Below are 22730 nucleotides of genomic sequence, written 5' to 3'. Positions count from 1 at the left end.
TGGCCATTCAGAGAACATGTCACTGTTTCTCATAGAAGTTTTCACACAGGGAGCCTTTCCTTCACCTGGCGGGCCGTTTGGGACATTTTGGGCAAAAATAGAGTATACCAAATGTTCCATACACTACTACACCACTGTACCACTGCACCACTACACCACTACACCACTGCACCACTACACCACTACACCACTGTACCACTACACTACTACACCACTACACCACTGCACCACTACACCACTACACCACTGCACTACTACACCACTACACTACTACACCACTGTACCACTACACTACTACACCACTACACCACTGCACTACTACACCACTACACCACTGCACCACTACACCACTATACCACTACACTACTACACCACTACACCACTGCACTACTACACCACTACACCACTGCACTACTACACCACTACACTACTACACCACTACACCACTACACTACTACACCACTACACCACTACACCACTACACTACTACACCACTACACCACTACACTACTACACTACTACACCACTACACCACTACACTACTACACCACTACACCACCACACTACTACACCACTACACCACTACACTACTACACCACTACACCACTACACCACTACACCACTACACCACCACACTACTACACCACTACACCACTACACTACTACACCACTACACTACTACACTACTACACTACTATACTACTACACTACTACACCACTGCACTACTACACCACTACACCACTGCACTACTACACCACTACACCACTGCACTACTACACCACTGTACCACTGCACTACTACACCACTACACCACTGCACTACTACACCAATACACCACTGCACTACTACACTACTACACCACTACTCCACTACACCACTGCACCACTGCACTACTACACCACTACACCACTACACCACTGCACTACTACACCACTGTACCACTGCACTACTACACCAACACCACTACACGTGCACTCGCATGCTTATATGTTGTGTGTTCCACAGAGCCAGTCACCAATCCAGACACAACAACCCAAGACTCCACCTACCAAACCCTCAACACAACAACCCAAGACTCCACCTACCAAACCCTCAACACAACAACCCAAGACTCCACCTACCAAACCCTCAACACAACAACCCAAGACTCCACCTACCAAACCCTCAACACAGCAACCCAAGACTCCACCTACCAAACCCTCAACACAACAACCCAAGACTCCACCTACCAAACCCTCAACACAACAACCCAAGACTCCACCTACCAAACCCTCAACACAACCGATCCAAACTAAAATGATGACACCATTAACTTCACACAGAGACAGGATACTGTTAGTACAGTGTTATTCTTTGTAACATTTGTACTTTTGGAAATCCATTCTGCACCATACTTTCTCAATCAATGGTAACATATGTGGATTAATATAATAAAATATATTGATGTATACTTTAACTATAATGTCATCATCTCAACATTGTGTTCCTCCTGAAATAAACATGGTAACTTTCGAACAGAGAAGTTGACAGTTTTAACACTTAGTCACCACAGCTAGCTGAGTTCTCTGGTGGTTTAGAAGTCTATCCTCCGGCCGGTTTGAACCAGTTTCACTCTGCAGCACATATAGACCTCCAGACAGTGAGGTCATTTCAGAACCAGGATATGGGGCTAATGCCCTCCCCCTCCACCACCACCATCACTATCTCCATCTCTCTGATATGCAGAGGGACAGAGAGTAGGGTGTGGTGTCAGAGGAGGGAGGAGCATCAATAAAGGAAGAAAGAAGACTTCAGAAACACCCAGCTGTCAAACACTGTCTGACTGGTGATGGTTTAGTAGGACTGAGAGTAGCTGACAGAGAAGCTGTTGTGGACCTGGGCTTGTTGATGCACCAGGTGGTAGTATGGTAAATGTGATAGTAAAGTAACTTTAACAGTATGTTAACTGTGGTAGTAAAGTAACTTTAATAGTATAGTAACTGTGGTAGTAAAGTAACTTTAACAGTATGGTAACTGTGATAGTAAAGTAACTTGAACAGTATGTTAACTGTGGTAGTAAAGTAACTTTAACAGTATAGTAACTGAGATAGTAAAGTAACTTTAACAGTATAGTAACTGAGGAGTAACTCTTCAGAATGAAGATACTGCATGTTGTCTCCTGCTGTCTCCTTTCAGGTGAGTTCTGTCTGTCTCTGTCTGTCTGTCTGTCTGTCTGTCTGTCTGTCTGTCTGTCTGTCTGTCTGTCTGTCTGTCTGTCTGTCTGTCTGTCTGTCTGTCTGTCTGTCTGTCTGTCTGTCTGTCTGTCTGTCTGTGTCTGTCTGTCTGTCCTGTCTCAGTTTATATAGTACTAGACTGGATACTGTCTGGATGATATAATATACTAAGATAATGATTTGTCTATAAGGAGCCAGAACGTGATACACTAGAGATATGATCAGTTGATATATCTGCATATTCATGGTGGAATGTACTGAACTTATCTCATGTCTCTGTTGATGGGTACAGTAGGACTATGAGGGTGTTGAGGACAAAGAGGTCCAGTACCTCTTTAGTGACCGTATGTTTCTGTTTTACAGCTCTCTGTGTTGTGGAGTCAGACATCACTAAGACGACTGGAGTTGTTGGGGGAGAGGTCACAATACAGCGCTCATATGCAGATAAATGGTTTGTAAAAAGCAATGATAAGTACTTCTGTAGGAAGAAATGTGACAGTTACAATGACATTCTGGTTCAAACTCAGAAGAACAAGAACTATATTGAGAGAGGAAGATACACCATACATGACAAAATAAATGGAGACTTCACTGTTACCATCAAGAACCTGGTGAAGTCAGACTCTGGGACCTACTGGTGTGGAGTGGACAGATCTATAAAGATTCATACCAAGAGGTGCGTCTCACAGTTACAGATGGTAAGTGAACCTTTAGTCACATTTGTCAGAGGTTAATGTTTGTTACAGGCTTCATGACTTCATTAGAGAACAGTAAAATGGTGACAGTATTTGTGGCTGCCTGTTCTTTTGTTTTACACACAGCTCCTCCTAAACCGTCAACTGTCACCTCCAGACCTCATTTCTCCACAACCTTCCTTCCATCTGGAGACATCAGTGTTGGTCCTTCACAGAGAGCAGGTATGATGGACTTGTCCCTTGCAATCATTCTTTCACCTTCAGACAACTTCAATGTGCTGCTATAGACAGAAACAACAATATCTGGTCAAGCATTAGACAAATCTCTCTCTCTCTCTCTCTCTCTCTCTCTCTCTCTCTCTCTCTCTCTCTCTCTCTCTTCTCTCTATTTCCTCTCTATTTCTCTCTATTTCGGTCTATTTCTCTCTCTCTCTCTCTCTCTCTCTCTCTCTCTCTTTCTCTCTCTCTCTCCTGCAATTCAAGTGGTTTTATTGGCATAGGAAACAAATGTTTACATTGCCAAAGCAAGTGAAATGGATGAGCAAAGTGAAATAAACAAAAAGTGAACAGCAAATATTACACTTACACAAGTTCCAAAAGAATAAAGACATTTGAAATGTCATGTGTCTATATACAGTGATGTAACGATGTTTAAATAGTTAAAGCAGAAAAGGGTTAGACCCAGATGCAGACCACGTCAGAGAAACTATAGTTTAATAATCCAACAGGGGCAGGCAATAGACAGGTCAAGGCAGGCAGGGGTCAGAAACCAGGTGGGGCAACGGTTGGGTCTAATTGTGTTGCAGTCCTGGGGCTCTGTGGGGTCTGTTTGTGAACAGAGCCTCAGGACCAGCATGCTTAGGATACTATTTTCCAGGTTCATCTCTCTGTAGGTGATGGCTTTGGAATGGAAGGTTTGGGAATTGCTTCCTTTTAGGTGGGTGTGGATTTTATTAGCTCTTTTCTGGATTTTGATACTTAGCTCTACTTGTTCTCCCCACCGTATTTGGTGTTTTACATTGTACAAAGAGGATCTTTTTGCAGATTGCGGACTCTGAATTTGGTGTTTGTCCCCATTTTGTGAATTCTTAGTTGGTGAGCGGACCCCAGACCTCACAACCATAAAGGGCAATGGGTTCTATGAATTATTCAATAATTTTTTGCCAAATCTTAATTGGTATGTCCAATTTTATCTTCCTTTTCATGGCATAAAAGTCCCTTGCCTTGTCTCTAAGAATGTTCACAGTTGTGGAAGTTACATCTGGCAATGATGTTTAGGTCGAGGTATGTGTAGTTTTGTGTGCAAAAAAGCAACGGTGTCTAGATGGAATTTATATTTGTGGTCCTGACAACTGGACCTTTTTTGAAACATCATTATTTTTGTCCTACTGAGCTTTACTGTCAGGGCCCAGGTCTGACAGAATCTGTGCAGAAGATCTAGGTGCTGCTGTATGCCCACCTTAGTTGGGGACAGAAGCACCAGATCAGCAAACAGTAGACATTTGACTTCAGATTCTAGTAGGGTGGGGCCGGGTGCTGCAGACTGTACTAGTGCCCTCGTCAATGTGTTGATATGTGACCTGATTTGGGAAACTAGGTGTGTCTCAAGTCACGACTTCACAGGAGAGTCGTATGAACGTAAACATTTTTTAATCAAAATGCGTTTTTTGGCAGAAATGCCTTCTCGAATACCTGAACATTCATGTGCCTTAATAACAAACTCGTATGCCATCTGTAAATATGAATAAAATGGTTACATACAAGCCTTGTAGGTTAAGCCACAGAAAGACGGCAACCTTCCAACTATCCATGATTGGCTTATCAGGAATCAAGCTAAGACCCAAGTGCACACTGTGAAGTAACAATGTTTATTGTAACCACAGGGGCAGGCAAACGACAGGTCAAGGCAGGCAGGGGTCGATAATCCAGAGCAGAGGTCAAGGTACAGGACGGCAGGCAGGCTCAGGTCATGCAGAGGTCGGTAATCCAGAGGAGGAGCAAAGGTACAGGACAGCAGGTAGGCTCAGGGTTAGAGACAGGCAGTGGTCTGGTGGGCGGGCACAGGGTCAGGACAGGCAAAGGTCAAAGGACCAATTTATCGCGTAATTAATAGCTGATTCTAAGATTTGTAATTGATAACGTATATGTTTTTGCTGTTTGTTCTTTGTTATAGAGACAAAAAGATTGGAGAAATGGCTTCTCCACACATCTCCATTTTGGAAAGATAACTCTTTGTGTTGTTGTTTGTTTAGTGTGTTGTTTAGATTCTATTACATTGAGGTGATTTCTGACATGCTGTTCCTTCTTTTTCCTTCGTGTATTTCAGTATTTTTTTAAGTGGTTCACCATAGTGAAGACGTAGACTTAGCTTTTCTGGGTGTATGTTTTTGATTGGATAGGTTTCTCAATTTCTTTCTTAGGTTTTTGCATTCTTCATCAAATATACTGTTTAGACTTTCTACTGCCAAGTTTACACCTTCACTATTACAGTGAAATGTTTTGTCCAGGAAGTTGTCTAAAAGGGATTGAATTTGTTGTTGCCTAATTGTTTTTTGGTAGGTTTCTACACTACTTTCCTTCAATCTACAGCATTTCTTAATATTGTGCAGTTCCTTTGGCTTTGATGCCTCATGACTGAGTATTTCTCTGTTCAGGTAGACTAGATTTTGCTGTGATCTGATAGGGGTGTCAGTGGGCTGACTGTGAACGCTCTGAGATAATCTGGGTTGAGGTCAGTGTTAAAGTAATCTACAGTACTACAGCCAAGTGATGAGCTGTAGGTGTACCTACCATAGGAGACTCTTCGAAGCCAATGACTATGTACATACCCAGCATCTGACAGATCTGCAGGAGTTGAGACCCATTTGTGTTGGTTATTAAAATGTTGACTAATTTAATAGAGTGGATTAGGTCTGCTCTATAGCAAATTAGCATACCCCCTGAGTCTCTTCCCTGTTTCACACCTGGTAGTTTGGTGGATGGGACTACCAGCTCTCTGTAACCTAGTGGGCAACCAGTGGGTCCGTCTCCTCTGTACCATGTTTCTTGTAGGATGACAATGTCTGTATTTCCAATTTCTTTGATAATGTCTGGGTTCCTGCTCTTCAGGCCAAAGGCAGATGACCTCAGACCTTGTATATTCCAGGATGAGATAGTAAAAGCTTTGTGTTCCATAGTGTCGAGTGTTGCCTCCTTCGCTTTCACTTTTTTCACCCGCCACCATTCCCCCCCTTCCTCCTCTGTAGACTCTCCATCCTTGGACTCTCCTGCAAGACAGAGTGAGAGTGCTGTTAAGTTTAACCTCTGTAGGGTAGGTGGGACGCAATCGTCCCACACTATTCAACAGCCAGTGAAAAATCAGAGCGCCAAATTTAAAACCACAAAATGTCATAATTCAGAGTTCTCAAACATAGGAATATTTTACACCATTTTATAGATACACTTCTCCTGAATCGAACCACGTTGTCTGATTTCCAAAAGGCTTTACAGCGAAAGCAAAACATTAGATTATGTTAGGAGAGTACATAGACACAAATAACCACATAGCCATTTCCAAGCAACTAGCATGCATCACAAATACCCAAAACATAGCTAAATGAAGCACTAACCTTTGACGATCTTCATCAGATGACACTCCTAGGACATCATGTTACACAATACATGCATTTTTTAAAGTTAGATTTCAGCATGGTTAAAGTTAGATTTGTGCAGGGTTAAAGTTAGATTTGAGCAGGGTTAAAGTTAGATTTGAGCAGGGTTAAAGTAAGATTTGAGCAGGGTTAAAGTTAGATTTGAGCAGGGTTAAAGTTAGATTTGAGCAGGGTTAAAGTAAGATTTGTGCAGGGTTAATGTTAGATTTGAGCAGGGTTAAAGTAGATTTGAGCAGGGTTAAAGTTAGATTTGAGCAGGGTTAAGTAAGATTTGAGCAGGGTTAATGTTAGATTTGAGCAGGGTTAAAGTTAGATTTGAGCAGGGTTAAAGTTAGATTAGAGCAGGGTTAACCTGTCTGGGAACCTGGGACGCTTGCGTCCCACCCTGGTCAACAGCCAGTGGAATCGCATCGCGCGAAATACAAATACCTCATAAATGCTATAACTTCAATTTCTCAAACATATGACTATTTTACATCAATTTATAGATACACCTCTCCTGAATCGAACCACGTTGTCTGATTTCAAAAAGGCTTTACAGCAAAAGCAAAACATTAGATTATGTTAGGAGAGTACACAGCCAAAAATAATCACACTGCCATTTTCAAAGCAACTAGCATGCATCACAAATACCCAAAACACAGCTAAATGCAGCACTAACCTTTGACAATCTTCATCAGATGACACTCCTAGGACATCATGTTACACAATACATGCATTTTTTGTTCGATAAAGTTCATATTTATATATAAAAACAGCATTTTACATCGGCGCGTGACGTTCAGAAAATATTTTCCCCAAATGCTTCCAGTGAATCAGCGCTACAATTTACAAAATTACTATTTCGAAAACATTGTTAGGGCTAGGGGGCAGTATTTACACGGCCGGATACAAAACGTACCCGATTTAATCTGGTTACTACTCCTGCCCAGTAACTAGAATATGCATATAATTATTGGCTTTGGATAGAAAACACCCTAAAGTTTATAAAACTGTTTGAATGGTGTCTGTGAGTATAACAGAACTCATATGGCAGGCAAAAACCTGAGAAGGTTTCATGCAGGAAGTGGCCTGTCTGACAAGGAGTCGTTCTTCTTGTCTCTGTTTATTGAAGAGTGGGGATCTTAGCTGTAACGTGACACTTCCTACGGCTTCCATAGGCTCTCAGAGCCTGGGAAAAACCTGAACGATATCGAGGCAGCCCCAGGCTGAAACACATAATCGCCTTTGCCAAGTGGCCGATAAGAGGACAAAGGAATTAGGCGCGTGACCGAGTCGACCACGTGCTGTATTTTCTTTCGGCTGTTTACCTAATTGCAGATTCCCGGTCGGAATATTATCGCTTTTTTACGAGAAAAATGGCATAAAAATTGATTTTAAACAGCGGTTGACATGCTTCGAAGTACAGTAATGAAATATTTAGAAATCTTTTGTCACGAAATGCGCCGTGCGCGTGACCGTTATTTACCATTGGGATAGTGTCTTGAACGCACAACAAAACGTCGCTGTTGGAACATAACTATGGATTATTTGGGACCAAACCTACATTTGTTATTGAAGTAGAAGGCCTGGGAGTGCATTCTGACGAAGAACAGGAAAGGTAATCAAACTTTTCTAATAGTAAATCTGACTTTGGTGAAGGCTAAACTTGGTGGGTGTCTAAATAGCTAGCCCTGTGATGCCGGGCTATCTACTTAGAATATTGCAAAATGTGCTTTCACCGAAAAGCTATTTTAAAATCGGACATATCGAGTGCATAGAGGAGTTCTGTATCTATAATTCTTAAAATAATTGTTATGCTTTTTGTGAACGTTTATCGTGAGTAATTTAGTAAATTGTTAGTAAATTCATCGGAAGTTTGAGGGGGGTATGCTAGTTCTGAACGTCACATGCTAATGTAAAAAGCTGGTTTTTGATATAAATATGAACTTGATTGAACAAAACATGCATGTATTGTATAACATAATGTTCTAGGTGTGTCATCTGATGAAGATCATCAAAGGTTAGTGCTGCATTTAGCTGTCTTCTGGGTTTTTGTGACATTATATGCTAGCTTGAAAAATGGGTGTCTGATTATTTCTGGCTGGGTACTCTGCTGACATAATCTAATGTTTTGCTTTCGTTGTAAAGCCTTTTTGACATCGGACAGTGTGGTCAGATTAACGAGAGTCTTGTCTTTAAATAGCTGTAAAATAGTCATATGTTTGAGAAATTGAAGTAATAGCATTTCTAAGGTATTTGAAAATCGCGCCACAGGATTCAACTGGCTGTTACGTAGGTGGGACGATTTGGTGCCACCTGCCCTAGAGAGGTTAAAATGTAATATTGTCATTCAAAGAATTATAGATTAACATCTCTTGAATGCAACCGCATTGCCAGATTTAAAAATAACTTTACTGGGAAATCACACTTTGCAATAAACGAGGTCCTATGCTCAGAAAAATAGGCTAGGCGATACAGGTTAGCGCCATCTTGGAACCATCTAAAATCAAATATACTATTGTAAATATTCCCTTACCTTTGATTATCTTCATCAGAAGGCACTTCCAGGTATCCCAGGTCCACAACAAATGTAGTTTTGTTCTAAAAAGTTAATAATTTATGTCCCAATAGCTCCTTCTTGTTAGCGCGTTCCGAAGGCTACTCATAATGTACGAGGCGCACGGGACTTGTCGTCACGAATGTGCAAAAAATATATATTTACGTTCGTTCAAACATGTCAAACGTTGTATAACATAAATCTTTAGGGCCTTTTTCAATCAGAGCTTCAATAACATTCAAGGCGGACGATTGCATTGTCTTACTACACGTTTCGGAATGAAAGGGTACCCATGGGCGCCCGCGTCATAGTAGTAATGGCCCTCCCTCTATGACCAACTTTCCAGGCCTCTCGTTCGGTCAGTTTTTACCGGAGAAGAGTCAAAACACTTTGTAAAGACTGTTGACATCTAGTGGAAGCCTTAGGAAGTGCTAAATTAATCCTAACTCACGGTGTGTTTCATAGGCAAAGTGTAATTATCTTGTTTTTGTAGTTCTAGGTCCACCAGTGGTCATCATGGTGTGTGTGAGTCTGGCTGTGTTGGTTGTGGGACTCATCCTGCTACTGATCTACAAATGGAGGAGAGACAGGACATCCTCAAGTGAGTAACTCTCATATGTATGTATGTATGTATGTATGTATGTATGTATGTATGTATGTATGTATGTATGTATGTATGTATGTATGTATGTATGTATGTATGTATGTATGTATGTATGTATGTATGTATGTGTGTACACTACCGTTCAAAAGTTTGGGTCACTTAGAAATGTTCTTGTTTTTGAAAGAAAAGCAAATTTTTTGTCCATTAAAATAACATCAAATTGATCAGAAATACAGTGTAGACATTGTTAATGTTGTAAATGACTATTGTAGCTGGAAACGGCTGTTTTTTAATGGAATATCTACACAGTCGTACAGAGGCCGATTATCAGCAACCATCACTCCTGTGTTACAATAGCACATTGTGTTAGCTAATCCAAGTTTATCATTTTAAAAGGCTAATTGATCATTAGAAAACCCTTTTGCAATTATGTTTGACACTCTAATGTACTTGTCCTCTTGCTCAGTTGTGCACCGGGGCCTCCCACTCCTCTTTCTATTCTGTTCTGTTCCATTTGAACATGGGAGTGATGGTTGCTGATAATGGGCCTCTGTACGCCTATGTAGATATTCCATAAAAATCTGCCGTATCCAGCTAGAATAGTCATTTACAACATTAACAATGTCTACACGGTTTTTCTGATCAATTTTATGTTATTTTAATGGACAAAAAAATAATATTTTTTTCAAAAACAAGGACATTTCTAAGTGACCCCAAACTTATATGTGACCCCATATATATGTATGTACTGTATGTTTGTATTTCTGTATGTACAGTATTTACGTGCACACAGGCATACAGTGGCATAGTGGAGTGTTTACACAGCCTAGCAGACACTATTATATTCCCATGGCCTAATCCAAGTCAACACACATCTATTTTATTGGCCTAATAACAATATAAAGGACTGAAAAATGTAATATTAGAAAATGATGTTTCCCCAAATGAAAACAAAAGTGCATAGCTGATGATATGGGGCAGCTGTGTTAAAAACTAAATGGCTCTTTCTTTAATCTATTGATGGTCAAATAGTTCAGTTGGAACTGGTTCTGTGAACATGATTTTAACAGTTGATAGACAACTTTATCACTGTTACAAACTAGACTGTTCTCTTATTTAACAACAACCTTGTTGAAATAAAGAAGTCTCTGGTGCTTCATCATGACTTCATTAGTTGTCTTTCCATCAATTACACAGAACCAGTACTGTAACTAAAACCCATTTAACACTAATACAAGGGGTAGAGTACAGTTTATTAGACTACAGTATATTATGCAGTACCAGTACTGTCACTAAGCCCATTTTCACACTAATACAAGAGGTAGAGTACAGTTTATTAGCCTACAGTATATTATGCTGTACCAGTACTGTCACTAAACACCTTTTCACACTGCTGGATCTGATTGATTTTTTTTCACATTTTCAATGTCAGTACAGTTCCAGGCTTCAGTTGAATGACTAACCAGGCCAGCCCAGTCCAGCTTGGGTCTGTAGTTGGAAGAGAGGTACTGTAGGAACTCAGAACACAAGAACACAGTGGTGGTTTACACACCACAGAACTAAGCTGACACTGAGCCATGCCAAGACAAGCTCAGATGAGTTGTCCTGGATACTCATGCTAGAAATGTTACTGTATCTAATATTTAGGCCAGCAGAGTAAAACATTGGTTTACCTGACTGAAAGATTGATCATTTATGGTCATTCAGAGAACATGTCACTGTTTCTCATAGAAGTTTTCACACAGGGAGCCTTTCCTTCACCTGGCGGGCCGTTTGGGACATTTTGGGCAAAAATAGAGTATACCAAATGTTCCATACACTACTACACCACTGTACCACTACACCACTACACCACTACACCACTGCACTACTACACCATTACACCACACCACTGCACGTGCACACACATGATTTATATGTTGTGTGTTCCACAGGGCCAGTCACCAATCCAGACACAACAACCCAAGACTCCACCTACCAAACCCTCAATACAACAACCCAAGACTCCACCTACCAAACCCTCAACACAACAACCCAAGACTCCACCTACCAAACCCTCAACACAACAACCCAAGACTCCACCTACCAAACCCTCAACACAACAACCCAAGACTCCACCTACCAAACCCTCAACACAACAACCCAAGACTCCACCTACAAAACCCTCATTAGTAAAACAACAGACCCAAACTAACGCTGTGTTAATAACATGTTGGAAACTCTGAAAATATCTCTAGTAAACTGAGAGCAACAAGTTGTAAACATTCACTTGATGTGAACTCACTGAGATCGCTGATTGACTAATATCAAACTGTCTCAACCATGACATAACAGTACATCTATCATGCTTGTAATCAAATTAAAGTGTTCAAAAACCATATTGATAGATTGTTTTAATATAAGTATTGTTTTGTTGTTGTATGTAATTCTGTAAATGCTGTTGTCAAGGTAATTTCCTCAGTTCGTGAAGTCAGTGGTCAGTATGTGGGAGAAGTCGATGCTCAGGGATGATAGACAAGTCTCCCACTAGTAATTATCAGTCGGAGGGACCTTCAAGTGGAATGTTCTGGTATTTACTAGTATTTACAGTCAGTAAAGTCTCTGTAACATTTGAATCATTTTTTAACCTCCCACTAGTAATTATCAGTTGGTGTCACGACTTCCGCCGAAGTCGGTTCCTCTCCTTGTTCGGGCGGTGTTCGGCGGTCGACGTCACTGGTCTTCTAGCCATCGCCGATCCACTTTTCATTTTCCATTTGTTTTGTCCTTGTTTCCCCACACACCTGGTTTTCATTTCCCAATTACTTGTCATGTATTTAACCCTCTGTTTCCCCCATGTCTTTGTGAGTGTTTGTTAATTGTTCGGGTCGGTATGTTCCGGCTGGTTTGTGCCGGGTGCTGTTTATCACCCGTGCTTTGTGGCAACCGTTCTTTTTGCACTTTGTGAATTGTTTTACTTTGTGCTGTCTAGTAAAGCGCGTTGTTTCACTCATCTCTGCTCTCCTGCACCTGACTTTATACACCAGCTACACCCACCAACCTGACAGTTGGAGGGACCTTCAAGTGGAATGTTCTGCTATTTACTAGTATTTACAGTCAGTAAAGTCTCTAACATTTGAATAATTTTTTAACCTATCAAAATCCATTCTTGACCATACTTTCTCAAATACTGTTAATGTGGATTAATGAAATGTAAAACATATATAATCAAATAGACTGATACTTTAACTATATTGTCACCATCTCAATAATGTCTTCCTCCTCTGCTGAAACGAACATGGTAACTTTAGTATTCCAGTTGTTGATATTATGCTCCTATACTGTCTAAGTGATGGAAGCAAGAAGAACAGGCCTTAGTTCGGGTGGCTACAAGGTCCCTGATGATCTTCTTGGCCTTCCTGCAACACCTGGTGTTGTAGGTGTCCTGGAGGGCAGGCAGGACACCTTTTGGTCAGTGGTGGTGGAGTTGCTATACCAGGCTGTGATGCAGCCCAACAGTATCCTCTAATACACATGTCCTCCGTGGAGACCTTAACCACTTAGTCCTCATTGTCCTCAAGGGCTTAGAGTTGCCTGAGAAAAAGGTATTTAGCTCGTCCGGGTATGGTGGCGTTGGTGTCTGCGATGTGACTAGCTTTCTTTTTGTAATCCGTGACCCCATACGCGTCGTGTCTGTCCCACTGAAATGCTCCTCCACTTTGTGCCTTTAGTTGTATCTCGCCATCTTGATCGATCTGTGTAGGTCGTGCATCATGTTTACTCCTGCTCCCCCTTTCTGGCGCTCGTTGTCGCCAGCTGTCTCATGATTACGCACACCTGCCACTATCGTTACGCGCAACTGCACCTCATGAGTCTCACCTGGATTCCAACACTTCCCTGATTACCTTCGTTTTATCTTTCACTTCCCTTGGTTCTTTCCTCAGGCGTTATTGACTCTGTTTTGTTTTCATGTCTGTACGCTTTTCTTGTTTTGTATTACGTTCTATTTATTTATTAAATGATTCACTTCCTGTACTTGCTTCCCGACTATCGTATTTGTACTGTTAAGCCATATAATTGTCCCTGGTCACCTTGACATGTATATAAATAGCATCTCTATCGTCATATGATTAGATTTATAGTGTCTTTATCAGAGGCAATGTGAAGAACAACATGTTATTATATAGGCAAAGGACTAGATTTTTTATATTTTTAATTTGATTTATTTCACCTTTATTTAACTAGGCAAGTCAGTTAAGAACAAATTCTTATTTACCCCGGCCAAACCTGGACGACGCTGGGCCAATTAAGTGTCTTTTTACCTGGAGATGTTCCCTATTGTAGTCTACTACTTTCGCCACTTGTTTACTACACTACCTTAATCACTCAGTTTAACTCATGGCCTCATGTGAGTTCTTAAAGAGATGGGTGGGGATACGGCTTAAGAGGATGTGGATGATGCTGAATGGGCTTACTTAAAAGAGAGCTCTCTAGTAAGTGTGAAAAACCTTCAAGAGGATTTCTGGTACTGGTTTACAAGGTGGAACAACAAGTTTATTACATTAGAAATAAGCATCACTGTCCCATGTTTCCCCCAACTGTAGTGTATAAGATACCATTTAGACTTTTATAAAATGTTTAACAAAATATATTAAAAAAGGCCAATCTTGGAAATGGTACAGAATCAAATGCGAAATGTATTCACATATTTAGACATAAATAATTGATGTTCTTACATTTGTGTCAGTGTATCATTGTGCACAGCATCATAGTCTATATCTTCCATTAAACATTTCTAGAACATTTTATATTTCTCGGTTAGAAACGTGAAACGCGAATCTCATTTTTGTGTGCAGAACCTGGACTTTCACTGTAATGGCTTTTTAACTTGAATGCATGTGTGTGCACGTCTGTATCTTTCTTCACCTAATGATTCTCCTCACTGTCTAACATGTTAATGATGGTGAGGAGGAAGAAAGTTGAACTTCTACCCAGAATGCAGTGGACCCTCAGCCTGTGTCCAACGCTGACCCAGAATGCATTGCTCGTGACCCCGACCACTAACAATCAGGCGCTGAATGACAAAGCATTGGATGTCAAACAATGTCACAGCTATTGACTCTGAATAGACTCTGTAGCACTAATTAAAGTCTATTATGTAATTAAGTTCTAATATGTAATTCTATGGTCTGTAGTCTGAAGAGAAGAGGTTGTCTGATCATCTGGTTGTGACACAGTGTTGTTGTTACCAGAGCTGGGGTCCAATTCAATTCAATTAAATTCCATTTCAAACCAGACAACGAAAAGCAATTAAATGTATCATTGACGACCATCATTTTTCATGTGGACTTCTCAATCCGTGAATGGAATTTCACTTCACTTCCTGAATTGACTGAGATGAAACACATAGGTCATTAGAATAACTGTAACCTCGTCCCCAGGCTCAATAGAGAGAGAGACGACTGGTTGTCGATAAGAGAATAGATTTATTAATATAATTGATCAACGATCCAAATCAATGAAATGTCAGAAAAATACATAATAAAATATAACGATGTATACTTTAACTATAATGTCATCATCTCAACATTGTGTTCCTCCTGAAATAAACATGGTAACTTTAGAACAGAGAAGTTGACAGTTTTAACACTAAGTCACCTACAGGAAGCTGAGTTCTCTTGTGGTTTAGAAGTCTAAACTCCGGACGGTTTGAACCAGTTTCACTCTGCAGCACACAGACCTGCAGACACTGAGGTCAATTCAGAGAAATCAACAGGATGTGTCAGCTAATGCCCACCCACTCCACCATCACCATCACTATCTCAATCTCTCTGACATGCATTTTACTTCACTTGCTTTGGCAATGTAAACATATGTTTCCCCTACCAATAAAGCCCTTTGAAATTAATTGAAATGAGAGAGACAGAGATGGACATACAGTATCTCTGCTTTGGCAATGTAAGCAAGATATATATATATATGTCTTGAGAGAGAGAGAGAGAGAGAGAGAGAGAGAGAGAGAGAGAGAGAGACAGAGAGAGAGAGAGAGAGAGAGAGAGAGAGAGAGAGGGAGTGGGGGGTCAGAGGAGGGAGGAGCTTTCAATAAGGGAAGAAAGAGCATTTCAGAAACACCCTGCTGTCACACTAGTAGCTGACAGAGAAGCTGTTGTGGAACTGTGCTAGCTGGTAGTATAGTAAAATAACTTAAACAGTGTAGTAACTGTGATAGTAAAGTAACGTTAACAGTATAGTAAAGTAACTTTAACAGTATAGTAACGGTGATAGTAAAGTAATTTTAAGAGTATAGTAACTGTGGTTGTAAAGTAACTTTAACAGTAGAGTAACTGAGATAGTAAAGTAATTTTAAGAGTATAGTAACTGTGATAGTAAAAGAACTTTAACAGTATAGTAACTGAGGAGTAATTGTCCAGAATGAAGATACTCCATATTGTCTCCTGCTGTCTTCTCTCAGGTGAGTTCTGTCTTTCTGTCTGTCTGTCTGTCTGTCTGTCTGTCTGTCTGTCTGTCTGTCTGTCTGTCTGTCTGTCTGTATCAGTTTCCATAATACTGTCTGGATCATATAGTACATAAGGAATAAGATACAGTACCAGTCAAAAGTTTGGACACACCTACTCATTCCAGGATTTTCTTTGTTTTTCTGTTTTCTACATTGTAGAATAATAGTGAAGACAACAAAACTGTGAAATAACACATATGGAATCATGTAGTAAAAAAAAAGGTATTAAATAAATCAAAATCTATTTTATAGTTGAGAATCTTCAAAGTAGCCACCCTTTGCCTTGATGACAGCTTTGCAAAAAGTAAGATTTGAGCAGGGTTAAAGTTAGATTTGAGTAGGGCTAGGGGGCAGTATTGAGAATTTTGGAAAAAAATATGTGCGCATTTTTAACTGCCTCCTACACCAACTCAGAAGCTAGAATATGCATATTATTGTTTAGGTTTGGATAGAAAACACTCTGAATTTTCTAAAACAGTTTGAATGGTGTCTGTAAGTATAACAAAACTCATTTTGCAGGCAAAAACCTGTGAAAAATAGATTTAAAAAAATGAGAATTTTGTGACTGTACTATTTAGTGTCATTGTTTTAAAGATACCACAGTGAGAAAGGATTCAGTTCGCAACTCCTACTGCTTCCACTAGATGTCAACGATCTTTAGAAAGTTGTTGGAAGCATCTGTCATGAATACAGACCGAATTAGAAAGCTTACAAGTTGACACGTCATCACTTCATTTTTTGCGCCTGCGCATGAATCTGAGAAGAGTGTCTTTGTCATAATCGTTTATTCTAGACACTTGATAGGTTGTGTGAAAATATTACTGATGTTTACTGATGTTTCACGTTAAAAATGGACCAAAAGATTAATGCTAAACAACGTTTGACATGTTTAAACAAACGTAAATAGATTATTTACTAGGTTTTCTTTAGCTTTTCGACGTGACTTTACACTGCCCACCTCATTTTGTGGGAGCCTACTGAACGCTAACTATTTGGACATAAATGATAAATTATGAACTTTGTCAAAAGAAACCACATTTGTTCTGGACCTGGGATCTCTGGCAGCGCCTTCTGATGGAGATAATCAAAGGTAAGGGGATATTTAGAATGTTATTATCGATATTAGATGATGCTAATGCTAACGGTATAGCTTAGCTTAGCATATAGCTTATTGTTGTTAGCATAGTACCCAGTTTATGCAAAATGTGATTTCCCAGTAAAGTTATTTTGAGATCTGGCCATTCGGTAGCAATTACGAGATGATAATATATTATTCTTTGAATGACAATATTAAAATTTACCAATGTTTTCGAATAGTAATTCCGTGATTTGTAATGCTGGATTCACTGGGTGCATTCGAGCCGAAAAAAATTCTGAATTTCACCGCGACTGTAAATGCTGTTTTTGGATATAAATATGAACTTGATGGAACTAAAAATGCATGTATTGTATAACATAATGTCCTATGAGTGTCATCTGATGCAGATTGTCAAAGGTAAGTGCATAATTCTAGCTAGTTTTCTGTCTGTTGATGCCCTTCTTTGAATTGGCTAAACATTACACGCAGCTATTGTCAATGTACTCTCCTCACATAACCTAACTTTATGCATTCTCCGTAATGCCTCTGAAAATCGGACAGCGTGGTTAGATTTAGGAGATATATCTTTCAAATGGAGGAAAATAGTTGATTATTTGATTATTTGAAATGATTACTCTTGCAGTTTTGAATTCCCCGCCATGGTCACATGACAATGAATCCCAATACCGGGATTAGATCCTGCCCCCTGGCCTCAACAGGTTTTAAGTGTTCCCTTTATTTTTTTGAGCAGTGTATAACGATGTATACTTTAACTATAATGTCATCATCTCAACAATGTGTTCCTCCTCTGCTGAAACAAACATGGTAACTTTAGAACAGAGAAGTTGACAGTTTTAACACTTAGTCACCACAGCTAGCTGAGTTCTCTGGTGGTTTAGAAGTCTAACCTCCGGCCAGTTTGAACCAGTTTCACTCTGCAGCACATAGACCTGGAGACATTGAGGTCACTACATAGAAATTAACAGGATGTGCAAGCTAAAGCCCAAACCTCCACCACCACCATCTCAATCTCTCTGACATGCATTTTACTTCACTTGCTTTGGCAATGTAAACATATGTTTCCCCTCCCAATAAATCCCTTTGAAATTAATTGAAATGAGAGAGACAGAGATGGATATAAATCTGGATATAAATCTGCTTTGGCAATGCAAGCAAGACATATCTATCTATATATATCTATATATATCTATATATATAGAGAGAGAGGTGTCAGAGGAGGGAGGAGCTTTCAATAAGGAAAGACGAGCACTTCAGAAACACCCTGCTGTCAAACTAGTAGCTTACAGACAAGCTGTTGTGGACCTGTGTTTGCTGGAGTGTAGTAAAGTAACTTTAACAGTATAGTAACTGTGATAGTAAAATAACATTAACAGTATAGTAACTATGGTAGTAAAAGTACCTTCAACAGTACAGTTACTGTGTTAGTAAAGTAACTTTAACAGTATAGTAACTGAGGATTAACTGTCCAGAATGAAGATACTCCGTGTTGTCTCCTGCTGTCTCCTTTCAGGGAGTTCTGTCTGTCTGTCTGTCTGTCTGTCTGTCTGTCTGTCTGTCTGTCTGTCTGTCTGTCTGTCTGTCTGTCTGTCTGTTCTGTCTGTCTGTCTGTCTCTGTCTGTCTGTCTGTCTGTCTGTCTGTCTGTATCAGTTTCCATAATACTGTCTGGATCATATAGTACATAAGGAATAAGATACAGTACCAGTCAAAAGTTTGGACACCTACTCATTCCAGAATTGTCTTTATTTTTCTGTTTTCTACATTGTAGAATAATAGCGAAGACAACAAAACTGTGAAATAACACATATGGAATCATGTAGTAACAAAAAAGGTATTAAATAAATCAAAATGTATTTTATATTTGAGACTCTTCAAAGTAGCCACCCTTTGCCTTGATGACAGCTTTGCAAAAAGTAAGATTTGGGTAGGGTTAACGTACGATTTGAGCAGGGTTAAAGTACGATTTGAGCAGGGTTAACGTATGATTTGAGCAGGGTTAACGTACGATTTGAGCAGGGTTAAAGTACGATTTGAGCAGGGTTAAAGTATGATTTGAGCAGGGTTAAAGTACGATTTGAGCAGGGTTAAAGTTAGATTTTAGCAGGTTTAAAGTATATCTCACAGGTCATCAGTTGTGTCTGTACTGTGTGTTTCTGTTTGACAGCTCGATGTGTTGTGGAGTCAGCTGTCACTAAGGAAGTGGTAGGAGGACAAGTCACTGTGGGCTGCTCATTCACATTGGCAGGGAACAACAACAAATACTTCTGCAAGGGGACATGTTCTGGTAAAGACATTCTGGTTGAAACTAAAGGGATTAAGAATGCATCTCAAGATAGATACAGTATAGAAGACAAGGGAGATGTATTCTATGTGACCATCAAGAACCTGAGGAAGTCAGACTCTGGGACCTACTGGTGTGGAGTGGACAGAACTATAAAGGACACATTCCAAGAGTTGCGTCTCATAGTTACAGATGGTAAGAGAATACTCCATATACATTTGTATCTAGTAATTCACTTCCTGACTTATTTCCTGACATGAAGTTTTTTCAATATTGGTGTTTATCTGTATTTTCTGTTGACTCACAGCTCCTCCCATTCCTACACCGTCACCACTCACCTCCAGACCCCATGTCTCCACAACCCTCCCAAACCTCTCTACAACATCCCCATACACCTCCACAACCCTCCCAAACCTCTCTACAACATCCCCATACACCTCCACAACCCTCCCAAACCTAACAACATCCTCTAACCCCTCCACAACGTTTCTGGCATCTGGAGATGTCAGTGGTCGTCTATCAAGAGCAGGTATGATGAATCTCTCATCTCAGACATTACAACTAATATGTTGTGATATGATGAATCTCTCATCTCAGGCATTACAACTAATATGTTGTGATATGATGAATCTCTCATCTCAGACATTACTACTAATATGTTGTGATATGATGAATCTCTCATCTCAGACATTATTACTAATATGTTATGATATGATGAATCTCTCATCTCAGACATTACAACTAATATGTTGTGATATGATGAATCTCTCATCTCAGACATTACTACTAATATGTTGTGATATGAAATGCTGTAATGCTGGATAAAAAACAATTGTACATGTTCAAGCATTGGACAAATGTCACTACTTCTCTCTCTCTCTTTTCCCTCTCTCTCTCTCTCTCTCTCTCTCTCTCTCTCTGATACCCCACCTCTCTCTGTCTGTCTGCTTCTCTCTCTCTCTCTCTCTCTCTGATACCCCCCCTCTCTCTGTCTGTCTGCTTCTCTCTCTCTCTCTCTCTCTCTCTCTCTCTCTTTTCCCACTCAATCTCTCTCTATCTCTCTGATACCCCCTCTCTCTGTCTGTCTGTTTCTCTCTCTCGCTCTCTTTTTTCACTCTCTCTCTTTTTTCACTCTCTCTCTGTCTCTGTCTCTGTCTCTCTCTCTCTCTCTCTCTAGATCTCTAGGAATACTCTCTTGCAGGACAGAGTGCTGTTAAGTTTCATGTATACTGATTTCAGTGGTGCCTAAAATATAATGGTGCTCTGTTATGTGGTAGCAGGGACTATGTTGTCATGGGGATGCAGGAAGTGATGCAACACTTGAGGTTTTGTGGAAATCAGCTGCTGACACCATGGCCTCTGTTGCTATGGTTACACTGATCACTATCTTACACTATCTTACTATCTTACTCTTACTTATATTTGTCATCCCATAGCTAGTAAGATAGTGAAGTCTCTTCCTTTATAGTTGTCATCCCAAAGCAAGATAGTTAAGTCTCTTTCTTTATATTTGTCATCCCAAAGCAAGATAGTTAAGTCTCTTCCTTTATAGTTGTCATCCCACAGCTAGTAAGATAGTGAAGTCTCTTCCTTTATAGTTGTCATCCCATAGCTAGTAAGATAGTTAAGTCTCTTTCTTTATCACACCTTTATTTTCACTGCTCTGTCTGTCTGTCTGACCATACAACTGACTACCTTCCAACCTACCTTATCTAATTGACTGATCTATCCACCAGTCTACCAACAAACCGACTAAATGACAGTTGTATCTATCCATCTATGATATTTATAGTCTGCATAGGTTTGCAAAGATCTGGTCATTTCTGAAAAACCTGGGCATTTTTGCAAACTGACCAGCTTTGTTCAACCATAATAAAGTCTCTCCTCCTGTCTGTGGTCAGGTCTGATGGTATCTATGATATATACAGTACTCTGTAAAGTCTCTCCTCCTGTCTGTGGTCAGGTCTGATGGTATCTATGATATATACAGTACTCTGTAAAGTCTCTCCTCCTGTCTGTGGTCAGGTCTGATGGTATCTATGATATATACAGTACTCTGTAAAGTCTCTCCTCCTGTCTGTGGTCAGGTCTGATGGTATCTATGATATATACAGTACTCTGTAAAGTCTCTCCTCCTGTCTGTGGTCAGGTCTGATGGTATCTATGATATATACAGTACTCTGTAAAGTCTCTCCTCCTGTCTGTGGTCAGGTCTGATGGTATCTATGATATATACAGTACTCTGTAAAGTCTCTCCTCCTGTCTGTGGTAAGGTCTGATGGTGTGGACCAGTGCTGGTCTGGTAGTCATGGTGACCGTGTTAGGACTGGTCCTGCTCCTGTTCTACAGACAGAGGAGAGGAACCAGGAGAACACCACCACCACCACCAGTCTCCTCCAACACACAACCTGACCCTACTGGAGAGGTGAGAGATACAAGTGTGTGTGTGTGTGTGTGTGTGTGTGTGTGTGTGTGTGTGTGTGTGTGTGTGTGTGTGTGTGTGTGTGTGTGTGTATCCATAATAAAGTGTAGTGTAGAGGTGATAGACAGGGAGGTGGTAAACTAAACATTAAGAGTTGAGTGTGTGAGTCTACAGCCTCTAGTGGGTTTCTACTGTAGTCTGTTATCATTCTGTAGCTTGTTGTCATTACATGAAGAAAAACAGTGGCAAACAACACATGTTGATGGTTGAGGGCCTCCACTTCTTTTCATATCTGAACATATATTTATTGTCATTGGTTCTGTATGCAGGTTGACTGTGTGTATGAGGAGATCAGAGAGGCAGACAGACAGACAGACACACTCCCTGTGGTCATCTCTTCAGTCTACTCTACTGTCTCTGCTAGCTCTACTAGCTCTGCCACAGGTATTCCACAGATTCATGTGTAACTGCATACGTGGAGTGTGTTGAAAGTGGGCGTTGACAAATAAGTGGGAGGAGCAACATAAGTGGGCAGTTCGGTTCTACTCCAGATTGATTTGCGTTAGCTACTTGCTGCTTCCTTGTAGCATTTTAGCTAACCCTAACCCTTTTCCTAACCTTAACCTCATTCTCCTAACCTACTAGGTTAGTTCTCCTAACCGACAAAGTTAATTCTCCTAACCTGCTATTTTGTTTCTACTAACCTGCCACGTTAATTATCCTAACCTGCCA

General features: G+C 40.2%; 1 protein-coding gene and 1 pseudogene across 3 annotated transcripts; both read left to right on the top strand.

The window, feature by feature from the left end:
* The window catches only part of LOC115189210 (uncharacterized), a 33507-nt pseudogene extending 21427 nt beyond the window's left edge, over positions 1 to 12080 (top strand).
* Positions 12081 to 15829: 3749 nt separating this feature from the next.
* On the top strand, positions 15830 to 22473 carry LOC115189209 (CMRF35-like molecule 5). 3 transcript variants are annotated; one of them, XM_029747876.1, is made up of 5 exons: positions 15830 to 16153; positions 19460 to 19771; positions 19884 to 20105; positions 21850 to 22001; positions 22328 to 22473. In XM_029747876.1, exons 1-5 carry the CDS (start codon positions 16114 to 16116, stop codon positions 22463 to 22465), a joined length of 864 nt encoding a protein of 287 aa, XP_029603736.1. In that variant the 5' UTR covers positions 15830 to 16113; the 3' UTR covers positions 22466 to 22473. The 3 variants fall into 3 exon arrangements, with proteins under 3 accessions (XP_029603736.1, XP_029603738.1, XP_029603737.1); XM_029747878.1 differs by lacking the exon at positions 15830 to 16153 and adding an exon at positions 17256 to 17288; XM_029747877.1 differs by lacking the exon at positions 15830 to 16153 and adding an exon at positions 18725 to 18807.
* Positions 22474 to 22730: the final 257 nt, after the last annotated feature.

This window comes from Salmo trutta, unplaced genomic scaffold (assembly GCF_901001165.1).
Source record: "Salmo trutta unplaced genomic scaffold, fSalTru1.1, whole genome shotgun sequence".
Lineage (NCBI taxonomy): Eukaryota > Metazoa > Chordata > Actinopteri > Salmoniformes > Salmonidae > Salmo > Salmo trutta.
Note: the sequence above shows the minus strand (reverse complement) of the source record. Positions and strands in the feature narration are given on the sequence as shown.

Bases quoted from the DNA above. Each gene is read 5' to 3' on its own strand.
- LOC115189209 (XM_029747876.1), top strand. From the start codon at position 16,114: ATGAAGATACTCCATATTGTCTCCTGCTGTCTTCTCTCAG. The intron at 20,106-21,849 runs GTATGATGAATC...GTCTGTGGTAAG, and splicing joins TGGTCGTCTATCAAGAGCAG to GTCTGATGGTGTGGACCAGT. The intron at 22,002-22,327 runs GTGAGAGATACA...TTCTGTATGCAG, and splicing joins AACCTGACCCTACTGGAGAG to GTTGACTGTGTGTATGAGGA.